The sequence below is a fragment of the Rhipicephalus sanguineus genome, chromosome 6, assembly GCF_013339695.2.
Source record: "Rhipicephalus sanguineus isolate Rsan-2018 chromosome 6, BIME_Rsan_1.4, whole genome shotgun sequence".
Taxonomy (NCBI): Eukaryota; Metazoa; Arthropoda; class Arachnida; order Ixodida; family Ixodidae; genus Rhipicephalus; species Rhipicephalus sanguineus.
The window spans coordinates 68,226,154-68,250,584 of record NC_051181.1 but is presented as its reverse complement, the minus strand read 5'-3'; the positions used below and the strand labels follow the sequence as shown (position 1 = coordinate 68,250,584).

At 45.1% G+C, this 24,431-nt stretch overlaps 1 protein-coding gene across 1 annotated transcript in view; it reads right to left on the bottom strand.

The window, feature by feature from the left end:
* The window catches only part of LOC119395866 (uncharacterized), a gene marked incomplete at its 5' end in the record, with an annotated part of 58,608 nt that extends 34,283 nt beyond the window's left edge, over positions 1–24,325 (bottom strand). Inside the window, 9 exon segments of the mRNA XM_037662868.2 lie at positions 1,233–1,418; positions 2,903–2,989; positions 7,219–7,309; positions 8,421–8,543; positions 9,930–10,114; positions 13,622–13,799; positions 19,376–19,491; positions 23,100–23,285; positions 24,184–24,325. Of these exon segments, the coding sequence (XP_037518796.1) occupies positions 1,233–1,418; positions 2,903–2,989; positions 7,219–7,309; positions 8,421–8,543; positions 9,930–10,114; positions 13,622–13,799; positions 19,376–19,491; positions 23,100–23,285; positions 24,184–24,325 (1,294 nt within the window).
* Positions 24,326–24,431: the final 106 nt, after the last annotated feature.

Below are 24,431 nucleotides of genomic sequence, written 5' to 3'. Positions count from 1 at the left end.
TTCGCGAGCATATCTGAAATAACGCACAATATATAGTCCTAACACGCGCGATATAATACATTAAAGAAGAAAATAAATTATAGCGCAAACGAACGGTTTTTAACAGAATTAGCACGTACTTTAACCAGCCAGATTCGGTCATGCACGGTCTAGTCAGAATCACTGGTTGAGAAGTCCGACTGAGAATCATCGCCGCGGCCGCTGTCACCGCTTTTCCAAAGCGCGTCGTCCTTGGTTCCGTCGAGTGCGTTGAGGCGTCTTCTTGAAGCTCTTCGCGACAATGCTGGGAGTAACGAGGTGCCACGGCACGGCGATACCGGTGGGCCTAAGCTCTCGCACATATTTGAAAAGGTACTCTTCAACGGCAGGAAACTTTCCATGCTTCGGTCCTCGGAACGGTCTCCTTCTCGGTCTTGTATTAAAAAGCGAACTCTTCTGCGGCACGGTTCCCATTTCCGTAGGCAAATTCTATAACAGTTAGCTTGAATTTTGCCGAGTAGTTATTGTAGCCCAGCGCAAGAGAACAGTGAAAACGCAACTGGCTGATCGCGAAACCTAAACTGCCTAAACTTCCGAAATCAACGAAGGCTGCGTCGCAGCGCGGACGCAGAGGAGGAGGGTCAGCGCGGGAAAATGTTGGCGCGACTGGCCCTCGCACGCCTCCGATGCAGAAAATAGTCCGTGCTGTGTCGCGTGCATGCATTCTCACGGCGGGAGAACGCTCGAATAGTTCCGACAACCGGTGAACAGATTTAGGTGTTCGGGTACGGTTGGTACGGTCTCGGCGGTTTCCGGAGAATATAACGAAGTAATCGGAAGAAGGGACTTCGCACTCGCAGCCTGTCTTGTGTATGACTGCGCTCGCCTGCTCGGTGAGGGCCGCGGGGCGCGGCCGTCCAAAGTTTCCCTGTGCGCGCGTGCCGGCGAGCTGGCTCGAGCGGGGCGGGGAGCGCAAAATATGCGAGTAAATATTTTTTTTTAGCAAAGCTGGTTAAATATTAGGGGTGCGCAAATTATGCGACGGTGCAAATTATGCGGGTAAATACGGTACTTCAGCAAATAAAGGTATGCTTCTGCAACTTGATTTTAATGTTGTTTTTCCTGTTTATTCGTTAATTCGGCATTCGGTTAATTCGGACATTTTTTCCGGTCCCGTGAAATCCGAATTAACGAGCTTTTACTGTACTTCATCAAATTGTAACTGCTCTGCACTATGGCAGAGTCAAACGTACCTTGTTAAGCTGAGCAGCAGCAGCCAGACCAGCTGGTCCACTGCCCACAATGGCCACCTTCTTGCCTGTGCGCTGCGATGGTGGGTCAGCATGGATCCAGCCCTGCTCAAAGGCATGGTCGATGATGGCACACTCAATGTTCTTGATGGTCACTGCCGGCTCATTGATGCCAAGCACACAGGCACCCTGCAACGTGAAATAGGGTGGAATATTGATAAAGAATGTCAGCTTGAGCATGTCCTAGTATTCCATGATGAAAGAATGGAATACTGAATGGACTTGTTGGCATTTTATTAATAAAACTACACAGCTGGGACAACTAGATGGAATAAAGATGTCACAAACAAGAACTCGCTCGCTGCCGAGTTTTTACTGCGCACAAGTAATGCAATGCAATCAATGTAATGAGATCGCGAATGAAACAAAGTATAACTTTGCAACTTCATGGTCTAAGAATGCAACAGAAGCTAATGTGGGCACCAGTGGTCACGTAGTTTAATGAAGTGCGGTTGTTTGCGAATACAGCATGTAAAAACGCTCTGCAACAGAGGGCGCCTGCTGAAGTGAAGCAGTGTCTGCTACGGCAGTGGTGAATTCCGAGCTGAATTATGGTTTCTGAGGCTGTGCATATCTCAGTGGCCATATGGCAGCAAGATTGGTGTCAATCGTATGCACTATGGGACACAAGTATTGGACATCAACTACTGGAACGTTTTTGCATTCCACGTGTGCCTCACATCATGTGGCTGATTTGGTGCTTCTGGTGTCGCTGTGGGGCGAGTAACACCCATAAAATGAGCCTGCAACAGGCATGATTCAGAGTGATTGGGCGTAATTGAGCCATATTATCAGAGTACAATATGTGTCTCGGCTAAATTGGAATGCCTGGTCACTTTCGGCGTCAATTACCATATGGCTACATTTTCCATGTATGAAGGAGTAGCCGCATGGTCATACGACTGTTGAATTCAGACAAGGAAGGAGTAGCCATGTGACTGTATCTAAGGGGATTAGGGATGGGTCAATAGTAAATTAGAGGTTTGAAGTGAATCACGATTTAGTTGAACAACTTTGAAGTTCGAAGAGTGCATAACACATATTATAAAAAAAAAATGAACATTTTTGCCATGACCCAACTAGCTTGCACAACACTTTCAAGAACTGGTATTTTTAAGAATTGGAACACGGCATGTAGAAATGTCACTTTTTGCCTCAAAGCGAAGTAGAAACAACTTTGAATAGTAGCAACATTTGAACAGCAGTAGTGTGCAAATTATAAGTGGCAAAATACGTTGTTTTAAAATTTATTATACTTACCACAGATAAGCCAACAAGACAAGCTTTAAACTTTAAAAAATTATGAATTGACGTTCAGGTAATATGTAAATTTAACCTTGAAGTGTGGCTTCGCAGCAGTGCAGATTTCCCTTAATAGGTGATTTCATGGCATAGCACCCCAGGCTGAAGTGAAACCACCTCTACAAGAGGGTAACAGGTGGTCAAATATTCGTTCAAAGTATTCGTTCATTTCGAATCTTTGAAATTTTGAATAATTTAAATTCGTGTTGAAGCCAATCCGAATACCGTAATGTTCGTTCAAATATTCGAAGCGCTCGAATATTCGCCCCCTGCCTAGAATCAATACAATTCCATCCAAGATCTGAACTCACCTCGCATGGAGCAGGGCACACACGACCAGTGAACTCTGGGAAGTTGTTAGTCTGCAGCAGTTGTGCCAGGGCCTCCTTCCAGTCTTGCTGCACAGGGAGGGAAAGGGGGTATATGAGAAACAGTTGCTGTAGTCAGTGTACTGAGTAGCCACTAGCAACTATACTCTGGAAAGTTGCGAAGAAGTGAGTTAACACTTGACTGGCACTGATTTCTCTTTACTCTCCATCATTGTTTTTTTTAAGACGGAATTGTTTTATGCCGAGGTCTACCAAGACTTTCATGACGTATTTCCGTCACGGAAGTACGTCAGCAAAACGAACGCCATCAGATGGCAAAGAAAAAAAGCTATAAAAAAAAGTTCCGTTGACAGGAGTTGAACCCACAACCTATTGGCCCGCGACGATGGCTGGCGGGTGTTTAGCCCACTGAGCTAACGCCAAACACATAACGGAGGCTACATGAACGTTCCTTTTATCTTTCACACTTTCCTCTCACAGTGCTCTTGGATGGATGGATGGATGGATGGATGGATGGATGCTATGAGCATCCCCTTTTATAACAGGGTGGTGACGTGTGTGCCACCAGGCTCGAATAAAATTACAAAACTTCGTTGCCGCCGCAATTAGCGCTGGCAACGTGCCGTTGCTACGACCGTCCCATCCAGTGCATTTCCAATAGAAGTGTAATTTCTTCAACGCTTCAACACACCGCGAGGTGGTGCCTTTAGCCCAAGCCTCGCTCATAGCATCCATCCCTATCGAAAAAGTGCTCTCTGACGCTCGCCTGGCTATCACCCTGCATTCCCCGCTCGCCCTGTGAGAAGTAACGGCCAGGCTAGAGGGAAGACACGACGCGCGTAGCGTATCTCTTCGCGTTTCACAACGCTTTGGAGGAGTGCATATCGAGTGTCAGTGTTTATTATGTGCTTGTTGATGCCATCTTTGCACGGGATTCACCATATGAGGTGTCCAGGTATATCTTAACAGCTACCGCAAGGGTTAAATCATGATCATGGGCTTTTGTCATCGGGACGGAGATGTGCCACTAGGCGTCGACATGGTTGCGTCCACATCAAGCGGTGCTATATTTGTCAAACAACAATACTTGCAATAGACATTGTACAAGTTCTCATTTACCAATGCACTATAAACAATCAACTACTACTTCTTTGACGAGACGTTTCACTTTCGTGTTATACCGATTCCTATGACGGAGGGATTTTTAATTTTTTAATGTGTCAGCGCTAAAAGTTTCATTATGAGGGAACAGCACTAGAAAAGCATGTGTGAGTTGTCTGTATGCAATATCAGTATGCTTTAATGTAAAACATTAACAATAAAATGCCTAAGTTAGTACTATATTAACAATAAATGCCAAACTTGAAAACAAGCAATAGGGAAAAATAGAAAACTGCAGATTTCACACAAGTTACAGCCAGTACCTCTAGGATATCAGCCCAATACCATTATTCTTTGAAGGCATGCAGTGCAGGCATCAGTAGGTTAACAGAATTTCCCGAGGGCAAGCTAGCTTGTCGAGACATTTGATGTGCTTTTATTCCCCCCACCCCGCTAGCGCAAAGCTGCGTTTCTTGGAGCGTGCGTGAGGACCGCTGCAGCCATCTGCCATCTGCTTGTGTTGCTTGCATAGCATTCCCAGTTCTAAGTATTGCCTTGCATGTTCTGCATGGTATCACGACACAATGAATCTATACCAACTACAGTAATCCCTCGTTAACTCGAACCCGTCAAATCCGGGGAAAATTTCGAGATAAGCGGTATTTCGAGTTAAGCAAAACGCCGAAATTGTTTGTTCAGGTCACTGTAAAAGAAAAGCCAGTGCTGCCAGGAAAAGCTCCACAGCACAAGACAGCTACCATGGTAAAGGCACAAAAATTCGGAGGGAAAAAATTTATTACCAAGGACCAAAAAACTGCGTGATGCTCGCTTGTTTCGCGTTCGCGTTCGGTCCGAGAAAGGCGTTCTCCAGTTGCTCAACACGTCGTATGAGCCGTTGGTCGCCACCGCTGCATTCAACCTTGTTGCGGAGCAAGCGCAGCACATTACGCGTTTCTGTTGTCGTAGGCACTTCTCGAGGCTCTTCCTCGTCTGCATGGTCATCTGCTTCGTTCACGGCCATCTCAACGATATCGGTGTCCAACAGCATTCCGGTAACGGGGAGGTCCGCCTCGTAGAGCGCATACTCCTCAAAGGCGATCTCGCCGTCTTCAGTATTGCTCACGCAGCCAGTTGCCTTGCGCACTTCATTGCACAGCTCATCACAGCCGCTGAATTCTGTGCCAATGTCTTTGATCAGTTCTGGGACGCGAGAAAACCCTGCACGTGCGAAGCAGTTAGCAATCGCCAGTGGGCGTAGTTGGCGCCAGGCTTCGGCCATCAGATTTACTACACCCAGCAGATCGATTTCATACTTTTTCCCATTGTCGTATGACAGCAGAATTCGGTGCAGCAGGCTTTTCCTATAATACTTGCGGGCTATCTCAATGACTCCCTGATCCATTGGCTGGAGAACAGACGTCGTGTTCGCTGGCAGGAACTCCAGTGTAACAGCCGCCAAGTTGTCGATTTTTCCATGACCGGGGCAGTTATCCACAACAAACAACACTTTCCGACCGTCCTTTGTCATCTTCCGGTCAAGCACACGGACATGCTCTTCGAAAAGCGCCACCATCATCCAGGCCGTTTTATTTGTGCGGTAGGTCACATCCCTCGGGAGCCGTGCATTTCGGAAACACCTGGGATTCAGCGACTTGCCAATGATGAGAAGGGGCAGCTTTTCATCGCCGGTAGCGTCGGCACGAAAAAGAATGATTATCCTGTCTTTTCGTTGCTTAGTGCCTGAGCATGCTTCGCCTTTTGGTGTGTATGTGCGGTAAGACAGCATCTTGTAAAAGAGAGTGGCTTCATCGAGGTTAAAAATGTCCTTGTCCGCGTACTCCTTTTGAAGCTCGGCGAGGTGTAGGTTGCGCCATGCGTCTGCAGCCTGTTCGTCGACAATGCCACTTTCGCCGTGGATAAGCTTCGATGACACGTTATTTCACTTCTTAAACCGCTCGAACCAGCCATTGCTGCAGCTGAAGTCCGCGTGACCCATCTGCAGTGCCAAATTGCGTCTGCTTTTTCCATTATCATTTGGGTTGTCACGGGAAGATTGGCTGCTCGAACGTTTTGGAGCCACAACAGAAGTGCTGCTTCGACGTCCGGGAATTTGGACGCTCGAATGCGCTTCCGCTTGCTCGAGAAGCTTTGCTCGAAGCCTTCCAACACCTATATTGCTTGTTCTTAAGCACTGTCGAGAGGGTTGACAAAGGGATGCTGAATTCTTTGGCGATATACGACTTGCTTCGACCTGCTTTTTCGACTTCTTTGATTAGCGCGACTTTTCTCTCCAACGTCAGAGATTTGCACTGCTTTGGGCGGGACATCTTGGTCGATATTCGAAAGCGTCCATTTCACAGACCACTCACTACTCAGCAAAACTGAACTCAAGATGCGCCGTGCGCAGATCGAGGAGAAAACAAAGAATACCAGCTCGCACATCCAAGGGCTAGGTTGCGTACTGATGGGGGCACGCTGCACACGAAGCCCACCACGCATAAGTCGCGCACAGGTGCGCACACGTGATCACCCCCACAGTTGCTTGACAAGGCTGATAGGAAACGGCTGCGTCCGCGGGAATTTCAAATTCGCCCTTCACGACCGCGTTCGCCACGTATAGTAAGAGCTAAGCGTTCGCAGGGAGCCCTCGTTTCCTGTTGGGAGTAGACTTTGCCTTCTGCCTTCCCGGTCAAGATTTCGAGATATCCGCTGTTCCCTCCGGAAAACGTTTCGAGATAAGAGGGGGCATAAATACATAGCACCTATGGGAGGTTAATGCACGGGGAAAAAAAAAAAGACTTAACAGAGATTTCGAGATATGCGAGTTAACGAGGGTTTACTGTACATTCGAACTCCTCAGTAACAGAATCTATGAGAAACATAAAAAAATTAATTTTTGCGAGAATTTCGTCACGAAATGAGATAGTATAGACAGGAAGTGTGTTGAAAAACGAAAGTTTACTGCAAGAAGTCTGTTTTCTGTTTCTCAAGTGCTTAGTGTGTAGGAAACAGCTTATGCTGGAAGAACCAGTCATATACCGATTGCAAAGTAGGTTTTTGTGTTGTACAAAATGGAAAGCAATACACAATATTTCAAAGGATATTTAAAACAGCTATATGACCAATCAGAAAGCACAAAACAGCTCTTCAAAACAAAATGCAAGCAATGTGGTCAATCTTCAAATCCTGTCTCTCACCCGGTAGACGAGGTCGTTCCATTTGGGGATGATGTTGCCCAGGGGGCAGCCATGAGATGATTGGCAGAATGGAACTCCACATTCCATGCACCTGCAGACAGTTGCGAATCATTTATGCAGCCTAGCTAATTGGCCTCCCCACGGGTATTTTTTTTCTTTCACAAATATTTTTTGTCGCACTACTGCAAGTATCTAGAATGGCGGTATTCAAACACTAACTCATTTCTTTTAAGAAAAGGAAGTCCTTGCATAGTTTGACACTCTGCAGCCAGAGTCCACGTCCAGCAACAACCCGAGGGTTCAACACAATGTCCACTCACGAAACTGTGGAGCACATTCAGAGCTGCGCCAGCTATAGCCTGCTCTAAGACTGAGTGTTTTTGCTCAGCTAATCTAAATGACAGGCTTATCGGGAAAACAAACATTCTTTGTTTCCATGCAAAACATCTTTGGTTCAGCATTAATATCAGGACCCCTTGTGAATTATGCCAGAATGTCGAGGTTTTCAATGCGAAACCAGCAACACAAAGGTACATTACATCTGAATGGCAAAATAAGCTATCATGCAAAAGCACTTGACACCATGGACTCGAAAGCCTGCCTTGTGCCCTTTAATAAGCAGGCTTGAATCTGGCCTGGGCCCGTGGCCTCAAGCCTAAGTGTGGCTCGGGCTCGTGGCTTCAAGTGTGGGCCGGGTGCTTTTGGGTTGGTCTGGGCCCGTGGAGTGCTCTACGGCTCAATATCAACAATTACGCCATCTGTGGGCGGCAAAACTGGCAGCCACTCAAACTCTGACAAAGATGAGTGAAGTGATCTGACTGCTCAAAAAGCACACTTTTCTGGCTGTGATAAAGGCACTAGCTTTACTGCCATAGGGGTCTCGCGTTAAATTCAGTTTTATTTTTCTCTTGTGAATGGATTGAAAAGACACGTCCCTCATGTGACAATCACTACCACATTACAATTCTCTAAATATGGTGTTATTAGTGCTTTTACAAGTGTTTTTCAAAACCCTTGGAAAAAAGAACAAGCACAATGGAGGGGCCCAAGGCAACCACGGAAGTTTAGAAATAAAGTGAGATCCGTGGCGCAGCCTATGAATGCATACACATATACACAAGATGGTTGGATGAACATTTAAGACCGACTACTGCAGAACAAGTTCCCTGAGCACGCAAGACACTAAACTTTAACGAGCGTACCTTGCGGCCTGGACTCGGATGTTCTTGCGGACCCCCTGGCGATTGTAGATCTCCTTCCAGTCCTGCATGCGCTGCATCGCTGGCCGATATGGCTCTGTCTCGCGCTTGTACTTCATGAAGCCCCTGCACATTATGGTGTGGAGGCAATGAGCTTCTGGTATCCTCACTTAACTGGAACAATGAAAATCCTAAGAGCATGAAATGAAACAGCCACAAGTTATATAGCAAGTGTTCTATCTAGTACTTGCTCTTGCCATATGTAAAGCCCCTCCATCGCGACTACTGCCGCTTTTTTAAGTACCGCCATCTATTGTTTGACGACGACGCCCACTTCCGGTTCCGGAGCTTCCGGAAGGAAGTTCTTGAGCCACTTCCTTCCGCTTTTTCCTGCCATCTTGTTTCTGCGCACGCATGTGCACACGCGAGAAAGCACATATTGGCTTCTCCGTTTCGCAAGTGTTGTTGTTTTGAGGTTCGTCGTAAGCTGCCTGCCGGCGAGCGAGTTTTCGCTCGGTGTTTCTGCGTCGCGAGGGCATGGGCGGGCATGGGGCAGGTGCATCAACCGGAAAAGCAGCAGAAACATCATGGCGGCACTTCTGCTTCCGCTTGGCGGGGAACCGGTGTAAAGGGAGAGGGGGCGGACGAGTTGGTGCTACTTAACCTAGCCGGCGGAAAACGCATGGAGGGGCTTTAGCCATATGCTACACATTGCACATGTTGACATGAAGATTAATACAATATCTGGAAAATGACAATTGGAGCTGTGTAAGCTGGCATACTAAGTAGTTACAATAACTTAGAAAGCGTCACATGACACATATTTATTTTTATGCAAGAAGTGACTACAGCCACCACAGCAGAATGCAAAATTGCAGTTTCTCTTTTTTTGCTGGTGCTGGTGTATTATGGAGTACCAACTAGCCTGAACTTTTTAAGTCTGCAAACAGTTCAGTATTCTCCATCCAAAGTCTCAGCATGCAGAGGCAAATGTCAAGAGTAATAAAATTAGGCACATGGCATGATTTTTGTAATGCAACACACCAGTGGCATAGCCAGGGTGGTTCAAACTCCATCCCCCTCCCAAAAATTTTTTGTTTCACATGTGTACAGACAGGTCCACTGTTAAAGGGAACACTTGCATTTCGGGTATGTCCGTATTTCGCTCTCCTACAAATGCATAGTGGCCTTGATTTGACTAACACTATGGTGGTTGACAGTTCCGAACCCTCATGATAGGCTAGTAACGTGCACGGACAGTATTTCCTCATCTACATGCCGTTAGCGGGCCAACAAAATGAAAGTTGCTCATCTGAGTGTTCCCTTTAACAGTGGACCGTACTGTACATGTACACACACACATACAAACACATGCACAAACATACATAAATATTGGTTAACCCCCCCCCTGAAAAAAATTTCTGGCTATGCTCCTGCAACACACTCACCCACATCACAATCCCGCAAGCGCGCTAAATGCCATCACTCAGAGCCCATCAGCAAAGTGCATACCGAATCTTGTCGAGGTTCTCCAGCTGCTTCTTTTTGGCATCGCCATCGGCCACCACTTCCTCAATGTCTCCCACTTTCTCTGCCGGAGCAGGTGCGGGTGGAGCGACTCGGTCGTTCTGCATGGAGAGCGCAGCCTTCTCCTCTGCCATCTGCTTCAGTGCCCGCTGGTACTCCTTGGGGAACACCTGTGTCATCATCATCCTTGTTGTCACCGTCGCTATAATCAACCTATTCATGGCGAGAACATGACTACAGACTCATGCAACAGCCTCCCAGGTGAAAATGAGTAACTGGGAATCCAACTGGTTTCAACTGGTATCAACTGGGATCAAATGGTTCCAGTTGGGAAACAACTGGTCCCAGTTGATTCCAGTTGCAACTTGTCCCAGTTAGCAGCTGGTCCCAGTTACAACTCAACTGGTCCCAGTTGATTCCAGTTGCAAGTGGTCCCAGTTAGCAGCTGGTTCCAGTTACAGCTCAACTGGCCACCAACGGGAACCATGACCAGTTGAACTGGAAGAAGCTGATCCCAGTTGGAAACCATAACCAGTTAAATTGGAAGCAAGTGGTCCCAGTTGCGCCCTAACTGGAAGTGCGACCAGTTGTCCTGGTTGTACGGTTCTTCAAAAGTGAAAGAAGAAAGATAATTGAACTCGAACGCATACGCAGCATTGCTGCACTTGAGCGAATGGGTTTTATCTAAGAGCTTTTTGTGTCCTATTCGCAGAAGGATACCATCACTGGCCTAGTAATATTCCTAGGACAATGAGAGAATAAGAAAATAGCATCTCATGGTTTGCGAATGAATTATCTTTTCTTGTTTAGACGTCATCCTCTTCGGGTTGTTTAGACCCCATTACATTAATATATACAGTCTTACCTCACCTGATATATATGTATTTTTCAAAATCATATTATCGTGGATTATTCCGTTGCGCAAATGCGCAACACAGTGCACACAAGCGTACGCTTGTTTTAGCATCAGTACATTCAACTAACATTAAAAAGCTGTTGTCAATCTTTTTACGTCCATCACGGTGACAATACGCGCAACCGAGGCGGGCCCAATTGACGTTGGGGTGTTAATATTGCCGTCGTCTCGCTGGGAGCATGCCATGCTTAATAGTCTTGTGTGCAGCACAGCGGTTACTTCCGTACGAGAACGAAAAATGGAGTAGTGCCAGTGTCGAGAGCTACCACAGCTGAGACTGCCACAGACTGCTGACTATAGTGTACTAGAAAAATTATTCTAGTACACTATACTGCTGACATCCTGCCGACACAAACCCACAAACCGTTGCACAAACGCAGCCTCTCTACATCGACTGCCGTCACATTAATCCCGTATCTCATAGGCTCAAACATTGAACGAAGCAGTAAAGTAATCAAGCATAAAGATTACATATAAAATAAACTGAAATGAATTATTACGTGCCAATTCGGCAATATTTAATGGAAGAAAGAAACAGGATAACCAAGACATAAAATTTAGAAAAACAGCGATGGTAGTTTCGTACACCACATGGGACGAGGGCTAGCTACCGAGCGCTCGGTGGTCTGTGGTCGCGCTGCTTAGTTGTGCTGTTTTTCAAAAGGAACGTGCAGTCATGGCGTGCGTAAATTAGACTTTGTCGAATTAGTGTTCGGCAGCTTCATCTCTGGAAGACTTTGACTTCAGGCGAACGCCGGACAAGTGTTTACGCCTGTGACAAGACGGATATATGGACCCATTGTGTGCGGAATGCTGCCTGCCAATTGTCAGGGATGCAGCCGTTTGAAGGTAATTATGCCATTTATGCTTCGAGTGCTAGTTGTTCAGTATCCTAGAGAAGATGTAGATATAATGCAGGCAGAGTGCTTTGAGTGTTGAGACGATGGAACGTTGCATTGTAAACAAATGCTTTCTATACTGCTCTAGCTAAGTTTGTTTATGGGTTTGTGCGGAGTGCTCGCAAACTTGCTGCCATTTGTTTGGGAGCATCACAGAAAACGAGTGCACAGAATACTTGTGCTTTGAACGGCGTGCTAAAGTGTACTCGTAACTCTGTCCGCGACTTTCAAAGAAAGCGCTAAGGGCCCGTATTTGATCTCTAAATGAATATTCCTGAACCTGTTGCATGTGTAGGCATATGAATTCGAGTGAAAATAATGGTGTTTTTTATTATTTTTTGCTGCTGATATATAAACTCGACATCTAAAAATTCGGAATAGATGCAGCGCATGATCTCTGTAGACACTGTTTGTCGTGTGAATTGTTAGAAGGCAGGTCTGCTGTGTATATCTATAAATTTATATGACTGTTCTGAGACATGCATGAAACATGTTACCTCTTATTTTGCAGCAACGCTGTTTCATTGGTCACGGGTGAATGGCACAGATTCATCAGCTGCGCAGCCCGAAACTTCACCAGTATATTGGTTGAGAAAATACAGCACTGCATGAAAGCCGAGCGGAGGATATCTTTGCACTGAATGTGCAACCACAGTGCTGGTCCAAACCAGCCACAGCAGGGAATGCCTAGAGCTGTGTAATTTTTTGTGTAATAGCAATAAATCATGATCATCTTCTACACTTAACATGGAGTGTCAAGTGTTCCATTGGAGTGTTTGATGTGCTCAGAATGAACATTATTTGCACGTTGAAGATTGTTTGAGCTAGCTGGAGTACAAGCATGCCCATTTGGGCACCAACGGGGAATGGGACCTGTTCACAACTGGGAAAGCATTTCCAACTGGGGATGCATTCCCAATTGGTACCAGTCGCCAACTGGGAATGTATTCCCAACTGGTCCCAGTCGCCAACTGGGAATGCATTCGCAACTGGTCCCAGTTACCAACTGGAAATGTGTTCCTTAAACCAGTTGAAGTGGAACCAGTTGAAACCAGTTGGATTCCCAGTTACACATTTTCACCTGGGCTATCAAAACAAAAAAATTTGTCTGAGAAAGTGGGTGGAATGAGGTGTGCTGTCTTCCCTAGGTTGAGGTCCAGTCAGTGGAGTACAAGCTCCAATTCCTGCAGTGGTGGTCAAAGGGTCTTAAGGCACCTGCCTCCACTGCAAGAAATACTGGGTTCGGTTCCCAGAGCTGCTAGGCACTCACCTCAGAAAGGTGAATGTGTCCTCTCCTTTTCACTTTCTTCAATACACCCTGACACTGTGCCATGCTGCCTTATGGGTTGCAGAAATAAGCATTTTAACCTTCAGTCATTAAAACCAACACCAACACAATCGTCATTATCCAAATATCGTGACCAGGATCTCCTAGAATTCGAACAGATCACTGGCTTAGCAGCCCTACGTTATGAAAGGGATAATTGACAACCACCAGTTTGTAGCACGAAGCCGCAAGGAAATCTATATGGATTTCTCAGAAAGGAAAGTTTCTAGTTGAAGAAAAATTCATCCTGGTCCGGGCATCCAACCCAGGACCAACATAGCCTTTCTGCCACCTTGTGGGTTTCCAGAGAACTCATATGCAAGCAGCCCTATCTTAATGACTCATTCCCTTTCCCCCGGCCTGTGGGCCATTCTTACTGCAAAAATAAAACAGCTTCAGGGACAACAACACTGAAGAGTTGTACCAGCATATACAACTCGCAATGATGATGCATACGGAGCTGCTGCCGCTTATGAGGTTGAACTTCACCAAAGGCTATGCCAACCATTCAGAAATACCCTACATGCAGACGCACCTTGATGAAAAGTTTGGCGGAGTCGGGCCACTTGGAGAGAAGAGAGGCCGCTACCGCAGAGCCCGTCAAGTCGTAGAACTCACGGATCAGGGACTCCACTTGGTCCAGGTCCTCTGCCAGCTCCAGAGGCAACAGGTCCACCATCATGGCATTACACTTGGTCCGGAACATGCCGTCCCTGCACAACGTGGCACACCACTCACTCGTCCAGTCTTTCACAACTAAAACCAAATTATGGACCTTTACATATCTGCCAAAATCCAAGATATTATTACGAACAAGGTAGTCTGTGGTGGGGGACCCTGGATTAATTATCACCATGTAGGGTTCCTCCGTGTGCTCCTAAATCTAAGTACAGTAAAAGCTCCTTAATTCGAACTGACACCCTGGTCCCAGCACAGCCCTCCGTATTTCTATGGGGGAAAACTCCCGATAATTCGGAAAATGTCGGTATCCACAATGGTTAATTCGAATTGGAGGCCCCTAGTTTTCATTGCTCCTCGCATAATTCGGCCGTGATCACAACGTGCTGCAAAACCAAACAAAACCAAATTTACTAGAGATGCAAAACAACGAAACAGCAGCATTTCCCCGCAGATGAGAATTGTGACGCTGCGCTGGAGCTCTTGGGCAAGCTGCAAATGATGCTCACGGAGTTGCAACAGAAGTGCAAGCAAATGCTAATTACTAATTACTTTTAAGTTTGACTGCATTAACTCTGCCATGCAAATGAACATGTTTTGGAGCATAAATGGCATCATATATCTTGACATTAAGGCTCACTGCTCACATGAATGCATTCTCTGTTTGTTTCTGGCATATCACTGACTGATCAATTAATTATAGGGGTGTACGAATATTCGAAATTTCGAATATTTTTCTAATAGTGTTTGCTATTCGATTTGATTCGCACTGGAATTTTACTATTAGGACTATTCGAATTTCCCAAAGACAAATCAACATCAGATTGAAAGTGACCCCTTCAGATTTTCAATATGCTTCACCTCGTTACACTCTCGTATTGCGGCAAAGCCACTTTTCAAGCTCCGTTACGGTCGAACTTAGCCAAGAGAGAGTCGTCCGATTGAAAGTGGTCCTTAAATTTTCAATATGCTTCACCTCATCACACCCCCGTATTGCGGCAAAGCTGCCTTTCTAGCTCCATTACGGTCGCAAATGTATTGACTAAAAAAAAAATGCTGGTTCCAACACAGAGATGAAAGATGTGGCAGAGGTGGGGGCTCAATTAATGCTGTTTTGGACCTGAAATTTGGGCAGGAAGACCGAAAAATCGGAAGCCGAAGCTTTTTAGCATCCAAAAATTCAGATGTTCTTGTATATCGATGTCTACGAGACAGATTTGGAACTCTGGACTTGAAGGGAGCGCACCCTTGTCCGCCACATCAGTTGGGCTTCCACAAAAGTTGAAAGAGGAGGAGAGGCTGAGGAAATGGCATCTCTGCCTATCACATGTAAAGTGTTGTTGGCAACACTTTGGTTGCACCAAATCATGTACATAAATAGAATTCGGCCTCTACATTGCCTCATCCTTGATAAGACAACTATGAAACACCACCTCGCCAGTGCTTCATCAACCTAGCAAAAAGAAACACTTTCATGTTGCTATCTCATAAAAATATGCTTAGGAGTCATCTCCAACTTTTTTTTCTGCAATTTCGCTTCGAAGTATTCGAGAAATATTCTAGAAGTATTCAAGAAATATTCGAAAATATTCTATTCGATTTGCACTCACACTTCAATATTCGAATTCGCTTCGCACCTGAAATTGCACTATTCGCACAGTTCTAATTAATTACGTTCACTGTTAAGCTCCATGAACTTAAATTACGAAGTCACGTGCCACAAATGTGTAGTACTGCCTAATTTGCAATAATGAGTCCAGAGGTGGCGTCTTTGGGTTCTGTTCGTGCAGAGTGGTGCGATGTCCATTCATTCTAGCACCCGCACACTAATTCAAACAATTTTATAGTCGCCTTCGAGTTTGAATTCACAAACTTTTACTGTATATGGGCGCTTTTCCGTTTTGCCGTAATTGAAACGTGGCCGCTGTGACCAGGAGTCACACCTGCGCCATCATCCTTAGCAGCAATTGCAGCTGCTGTGCCGGGTGACATTTTACCCCACTTGTTGCACAATCATGCAAATTTTTCTCCTACCTACAGTCAGTGCAAAATGAGCCAAAATGCAAGACAATCAAAACGAGGACATGAGATGCGGATGAGTTTTCACCGATTGCTGTCAGACTTGTTTTGGTATTGCAATGTGCAACATTACACATCCTTCTTCTATCCTCACTAACTGCTTGTGTTAGACCTGTAGTATACAAAACATACAAATAGAAAAGGTCGATTCCACGAAAGATCGAAAAAGGGTGTATATTTGATGTTTCCGATTTTCCTGATAATTTTGTATGTTGTGCACATATGATTGTACAGCACGAAATCACAGTTCGTTTTCAAATAAAAATTTTTTTCAACACAGCAAAATTCGGCAAGTGTCGCCGGTTGACGACGACCATTTTACGAAGAATGCGTTTTCGTAAATTCGCAATCATGCTGGCAGCCACTGAAGCTATAATTTACAAATATCTTTCTTTTTGGCGGAAGTAGAAGTAAAGAGGAAATAGCTCGTATCATTTCATGGAATTCTGAGTAAATTATGTATTTTTAAAAATTCACGAAAAACGCTGCGTTTTTGAAAATCAGTCAAATTTGGGACACTATGGCTACTTCTGTGAACATCTTAGCTTGTTCATATTTGCAGTATGAATAGGCTTTTATGTGAGTAATGAACCTCTGCATTTGTATTTCTCTAATAATTTTCAAAGTAGTAAATTTTTATGCTCGAAACACCAAAAAGAGAAAGGTGCTCCTCCATTCAAAAATCTATAATATAAAAAACCCAATCTCAATTTTGTTCAAAGTCCCCCAAAATGTTCTCAAAGGACTGCAGAATGATATTATGAAAAAACATGTTGCATCATTTTTATTAGAACAAAAGCAGAAAATGTCACACATTGTGTTTCCAGAGCGTGGTGGCCACTGCGTAAAGGACATCTCTAGTAACAAGAAAATACAGTAACACGTCTTTTTTCTTCTCTGAGCTTCGCTGAACAGCAGTAATGATCTATTGTTGGAAAGTGGGAACTGTTTTGTAAAGAAAAAAAAGATCGTTCCAATTAAATGCATTTGCGACACCACTTACATTCCTCGTCGACGGGCAGCACGGACATTTTCATTCCTCTGGATAATTTTTTTTTAGTAAATGCGCTTATATAAAAGTAACGAAGCTAAACGCGAAATATGTGTAGCTGAGTCGATCATGCATTGTAAGAATGTGAGAAATCGCAAATGGCGGCAGTGGTGAACGGCGAGTACCGCAGTGCAACCTAAGCAGAGCAGCCACACATTGTTTGCCAGGCTTTGTCGCTATGCACGAGAAAAAGCTGGGGTGTCGATTGCGTTGGTTACACGATACATTTTTCACCGCTCGTCGCTCTCCCGCCCGGTCTCTGGATCCGCACCGCGCGGATCGGGTGGCCCGCGCTACACGCCTTCACGCTTCGTGTAAACGGAGTAGTATGCGTTACGCGGACAGGTGCAAAGGGCGGCGTGATAGACGCCCGCGTGAGCAGACGACAGCGACGAGCACGGCTGTGCCAGTCAGCCAAACACCACCTGAGATAGAAGTTAAGCAGCCAAATTGTGCTTCACTTTGATGCGATCACTATCCTACGCTCTGAAGGTGGCTATGGGTAGGGGTTACAGCCATGGCCGAGATTTTGTACGGACTGTCTCATGTTGCTCAAAAAGAAAATTCCGTTGCAGTGGAATTTTCGTTATGTAGAAGATATTGGATCGAGTCTCTTTTGCGGAGGGTCATGAAGTAGGATGCGCGCTCAATTCAAGAGGGAGACCAGATCTGCCAGCACTGCTTCAAGAGATACGAGGAGATGCAAATCAAAGCAGATGCAATGCAAACAAAACGTGTTTTGTCCGTGGCCAGAACTGCTGCCACCAATCTTCACGTAATCGATTCTTTTTAAACTCTGCATTGATCACATAAGGTTTGACAACGTACACATTTGGGCCAACAAAAAGCACACCTCTTGACGACCGCGCTCTCCAGAAATTCGTTTCCATTCATGAAGAGACCTTGGCTTTTATACCAATCTCTCAATTCTGGCACAGCACATCATCATAAGAGACGCATGGAGAGAATGCGTCCTTTAGCACTCAAGATATTAATTATATTCAACAGAAATAGATGAAAGAAAAGGAGGCTACAACTGAAAGTGCCTACTGTGGACTGAGGGATGTCTAACACTGGCGTGAAGTGGCAAACCACGCGAATGCATTTAATTGGAACGGTCTTTTTCTTTACAAAACAGTTCCCAATTTCCGACCATAGATCATTACTGTTGTTTAGTGAAGCTCAGAGAAGGAAAAAGACGTGTTACTGTATTTTCTTATTATTAGAGATGTCCTTTACGCAGTGGCCACCACGCTCTGGAAACACAATGTTTGACATTTTCTGCTTTTGTTCTAATAAAAATGATGCAACATGTTTTTTTCATAATATCATTCTGCAGTCCTTTGAGAACATTTTGGGGGACTTTGAACAAAATTGAGATTGGGTTTTTTTTATTATAGATTTTTGAATCGAGGAGCACTTTTCCCTTTGGTGTTTCGAGCATGAAAATTTACTACTTTGAAAATTATTAGAGAAATACAAATGCGGAAGTTCATTATTCACATAAACGCCTATTCATACTGCAAATATGAACAAGCCAAGATGTTCACAGAAGTAGCCATAGCGTCCCAAATCTGACTAATTTTCAAAAACGCAGCGTTTTTCGTGAATTTTTAAAAATACATAATTTGCTCAGAATTCCATGAAATGATAAGAGCTATTTCCTCTTTACTTCTACTTCCGCCAAAAAGAAAGATATTTGTAATATATAGCTTCAGTGGCTGCCAGCATGATTGCGAATTTACGAAAACGCACTCTTCGTAAAATGGTCGTCGTCAACCGGCGACACTTGTCGAATTTTCCTGTGTTGAAAAAAATTTTTATTTGAAAACGAACTGCGATTTCGTGCTGTGCAGTCATATGTGCACAACATACAAAATTATCAGGAAAATCGGAAACGTCAAATATACACCCTTTTTCGATCTTTCGTGGAATCGACCAAAAACCAGCCCAAGTACTATTTACACTGCAAATTTCCTGACTGCATTACATATTCTACTATCCTTGACTCAATTTCTAATGCCCGCACCCAATCCCTTTCTTCCTTTTCTTACAGGAAATCACATACATGCTGTGTATATTGTGCAGTTCTCATGCTCCCAGACTTCACTTCGTTTGCTTATTCTAGGATGAAACATCATACAACCCCACTTGCTCACTTGTCCACCAATGTCATTGTCCTGCCTCTTAAAAGCCCTTTCCAAGGTCCCATTGCAAAATTTTATTACATGTTAAAAGCTGTAAGGGCCTGACTAGGGAGAATTTTACCAAGAGAATTTTTCAGATCAGTTCATTTTAACAAAACCCAGAAGAAGTGAAACTGTTCTGGTTGGCCAGCAATTAAGTTGTGGAATATACGAGCCCCGAATCCATAAATAATGCCTCCGTATGGCAATTTCACGACAGCTGTATTAAAGAACAAGAGACTCAGATTGCTCACACCAATACGAGCACTTCAAGAAAAGAGAGGAGCATACGCACACGTCAAGGACGTAGGCGATGCCACCAGACATGCCAGCCGCAAAGTTCCTGCCTGTCGGCCCCAAGATGACGGTCAGGCCACCGGTCATGTACTCACAACCGTGGTCACCCACACCCTACAGCATGAAAAGAGTGAGAATGATAAGACTTTAGGAGCAGCTCTTCAGAAGCTCCGTGCTTTTGACTGCTCCATCTTCAATATAATAACAAGAATTTATTTATTGTCTTTTACAGAACACAACGTTCCTTCCAAGACGCAACAGCTTGTGAGGCAACACTGCACAGCTGTCATCACCACTGAGGACTACTCTTACACAGACACAAAAGAGAAAGGAAAGAGGAAAAAGAAGAAAGGCAAAAGGAATGACAGTATACAAAATGCTATGCGCATTTCCTTTTTACACAAAAGGAAAGTAATCCTTACTGGAACACAACCAGGAAATCACCAAAACAAAGGCTCAAGCAATGTGAATTCAGCTTTCCTGTCACTGGATAGCAAGAAAGTGGCTCCTGTGACCCTCCGTTAATTGATTTACTTTTGCTAATTGTTTACGACAATTGCAACAGCAGATATGCGCACAACCAGCGCCTCCTCTATTTTTCAGTGCCTGGGCAAACGCTCTCCTCGGGCCGTCGCGCGAGCGCTCCGCGTCCGCTCGCCGCTGCCGCATGGTGGCGCTGTGCAAGTAGACTACGGGAAGCTGGCGCTGAATGGCCGCGCGTATCATGAAGCTCACGAATTCGTGTTTGCATCCGAGTTTAATTGCATTTGTGCTTCATGCAGGCTTTCACAGGTATAGGAGGATGGAAAGAAACGCGAACATAGCGGCGCGCTGTTTTCATCACGCTCTAACCGTCGTGGCAATAAAAAGATGCTAGATGGTCTTTTATCGTGTCATGGATGACGTCTTTTCATCAATCATCCAGGCTATAACTACTTGAAAATAGATACGAAACAGCAAAGAATACAGATGCCGCATGTTCGCGTGTCTTTCCATCCCCGCTGTACGTATTCAGCAGGCAGTCTGTCAGGCCGTACTGCCAGTTCGATACTTGCACTCGAGTTTGATGGTATTCGCGTTTTATTTTCTATTTCAGGCTATTGCAAGCCCCCCAATGCCTTAGTATGTCGTACTGTTGTGTTCCACTCTGCAAACAGAACTGAAAGAAATTACGATTGTCTTCTTACTTCCCTTTATTAAAAAGAAAAAAAATCTCACAGGGTCCCTTATGCATTCATCTAAGACGACTGAAAGAGGAAAGCCATCTTCTTCTTTTTCTTCCAGTCAATGTATTGAACATTCCCTGCCTCCCTCAGAGATAATTCTTCGCCTAACGTGGTTTTCTTACAGCCTCAAGGATCGGAGGCAGTGCAAGCTTTCTGCACATCAGCGGAGGCATGCACTGCCTCCGTGATCGGCCCATTTTGACCAAGCGAAGGTGTAATATGACGACATCACGATGATGTCACAAAATTTTATGATCTGTGACGTCATATGATGTCATCACGTAATTATTCGCGTTGACGCCGCCGACGGTAAATTTCCGTGTTTGATGAGGGATATAAGGCTTTCGCCTTAACACACTGTTCGGCTGTCGTTCCATGAAATTACAGCTGCCGCTGGTGTTCGGCAGAGGAGGCTTGCAGTAACTAGGCGGGATAATTGGTCTTCTAATGCATCTTCAAACTACAATAGAATATGCAGCCGTCGTTTACGACTCGAAGATTTCAGAGAATATAAGAAGCGGCGGCTTACGAAGAATGCAGTCGCGTCACTCTTTGCAAACTATCCTTCACGTTCGCAGCCCGAGGTAACAATTGAACCAAGCATGCCAAGTATCCCTAAATGTGACCGTGTTGCATCCGAACAGTCAACGAATGCATGTAGTACCAGTAGCAACGCTGCCTCGCGATCACCGCCATGTGTATGCAGCGCTGACATTAGGTCCCGAAGCTGAAGAATCAGAGCCCAGGGACACCACATGCGCTACCGGCGAAACAACTGACAATCATTATGTACAGTGTCACAATAAATGAGTGCACAAGGCTGAGCAGGCTGCTCCATGCGACAAAAGCGTCAAGGTCGGCCGCCATTTAGCCTCCATACTTTGCTCACTACCGAAAAGGGCAAATGGAAGAGAAAAGAAAGATACCTGAGGAGCCAGATACTGAGGCTACAACAATCTGTCGACAACTACAAAGACGAGCTCAAGAAACTGACAACAGGCAGCGCCATTTTTCACGCCTTTCACACTGGCTCAAGTTGAGAGTCGGCACTACGACTTTAGACTTGGACAGCGTCTGTTCACACACATCGGCCAGTGTTGCAGTAAGCACGCGGTATATGTAGCTGTTTGTGTTTGTTTTTCGTACCACCACAATTTAACTGGTTTAAGCTCTGAAATGGTGTAATCACAGCATAGTTCCTCTTTTTCTGGCACCAGCTATTACTTTCTCCCGGTGGCAACAAACGTAATTCTCAAAAGCTTCACAAAGGGAACGGGCGATCACGTATATCCCTGGAAGCAGTCTAGTGACATTTCAGGCTATTTAGCGCACGAACTCCAGGCTTGCGTGTAGTGTGCTACACCAGTAGACGGTAGCACACATCGGGATCTTTAAGAGCCCATGCTTTCAGTATTAGCTCTTGGCAAATGTTGCTTTCGAAAATTGTCTTTCAGACAGTCAAAAATTGACTCTCAGTCAAGCGAACGTAACAGTGACAAAACAATCTTCCGCGCATCACTGGCATGCGCTCTCTGCTATCGGGCTAGCTAGCAGATGACGCGCGAGCGTCTCAATCAAATAGCCGCGAAAGACACGTGCCTTCGAAATGGGATGGTTGCCCAGAACGACAAGTGCTTCATGATTCCAGTTTACAAGTTTTCATTATACTTCAAACAACACGAATAAAGCCGAAAACTGAACCATATAGCAGCTACGAATGCAGCCACGGCATTCGTTTCCGCGGGCGACGACGCGACAGCTTGTCTACTACGGTGGCGGCGCCCAGCGGCTAAACGCCACACTAACGCCGACGGTTGGTTCCCATTGCGCTTCGCTCCTTCGCCCAGGCACAGAAAAATAGAGGAGGCGCTGGTACAACACACTTCTAGGTATAAGCGACTATACCAGTCATGGGCACACACAGGGGGTGTGAAAGGCGCACTTGCCCCTCGCCCAAGCCAAGACAAGCCAACGCTCCCCCTGCTGCGAGGCAACACGTCTTTGCACCCCCCGAGACAAAATCCTCCTGACGCCTATGATACCAGCTGACCACAGTGAGCCATTTGGTCATTTGCATCCAAGTTGTGGGAAACTTTGAGCAAGCTTGTACTGCATGAAGCCAAAGGAAACAGAAAGAAACACGTTGGTTTCTTATCGCACGAGTCAAACAGCCAATCCCGGTAATGGTGGCAGTGTGGCTGCATGCAAGTGAATCACATTCAAGCCAACTGCAAAGAACCAAAATAACTGTAAAGGAGTCAGAATGTTACAAAATACGACTTCAGATTGCTTTATCCTCACAACCAAAACATGTAGAATGAGTATGACGCGGTCAGGTCTTACTGGAGCCACCAATTTGTCGTAAAGTAATTTGGAAGTCAATCGATGACATCCCTATTCTAGGAAAAGACATGCCACGCACCCTATAGTGGCCCACTACATAACCTGCGGCATATTCCAAATGAAAATAAATAAAAAATACCGCGTCAGACATACCTCAATGACAGCAGTGGCTCCCGAGTTGCGGACGCAGAAGCGTTCCGCCGCAATGCCGCGGAAGAACGCTCGGCCCGCTGTGGCACCATAAAGGCACACATTGCCGACAATCACATTCTCCTCGGACTTGAATTCAGGCGGCAGGTCCTTGGGCGGGAATATCACCAGCTCCCCACCTGACAAACCCTGCATGTACGAGTTTGCTGAAAGCATTAGGACGCTGCAACAATTTATAAAATGATGCACAGCAGTGCTGTTTTGAAAAAGAACGTACACCGTTTTCAGAATAAATACACTTTTACACAGGAGAAGGAAAACAATAGATTGAAACAAGCGTAATCTTCTGGTACTTCGAAATAGGACAGACTAACTGTTGACAGAATTGACGATGAGTACATTCTATTTGAATGGCAAAAACCAAACTGCAAATTGGCACAAATGATCTATTAGTATTTGGTCCAAAAGGACTAAATCGGCCAAATAACCTTCCTGCTGCAATAATCCTATTTGTCTAATACACACCCATAATCCAAGACGCTAGTTAGTCCAATGCACCCAATGATCTAATGTGCTATTAGCTAAATAGCAATATTTTCCTAATGGACATGTTATCATAAATTTAAGCAAACATGGATCTTGTAGAAACACTAAGTACACTAACAAAGAAGAAACTTTACGTATATAAAAGAACATCTTTTTCTTTTGAGTAAATTCCATACAGCACGATCTCCAGGTTGACGGTCGTCTAAGAGTATGCATAAGTGTGGCAGCTGAAGCCATTTGTGTTGTGGTGTGCTACAACACAGCGTCCTACTCAGAGTCCTCTCTAAGAACAGTCAGCAAAACAATCCCCAACACTTCTGAAAGTTGTCAGCACTTATAGAGCTTCATTTGCTTTGATGCAGCCGCTACTCATACTAGTAACATAAATCTGTGAAGGATTTTTGTCTTTTTCTTCAAAACACACATCAGCTTCATACAGAAAAACTTTTGCCAATGTCGATCGACTCCTGGCAACAGCTTCTCATTCATCCAAAGTTATCATTAGGCATATACTTCGTGACAATTAGTGATGGCAGCTTACCTTGCCAACATAGTCGTTGGCGTCACCTTCCAAGGTCACGTAAACCCCTCGCGACAGGAAGGCACAGAAGCTCTGTCCCGCAGATCCCTTGAGGAACACGTTGATCCGAGATCCCTCGGGTAGACCCTGCTCATCGTACTTCCTGTGCAAGAAAGACCGGCATAAACCGGGTGGCTTGAATTTTTGCCGCAAGCATATAGAGGAAAGTTGCAGTGACAGTGAAGCACTATGATATCGTTGCGTAAAAC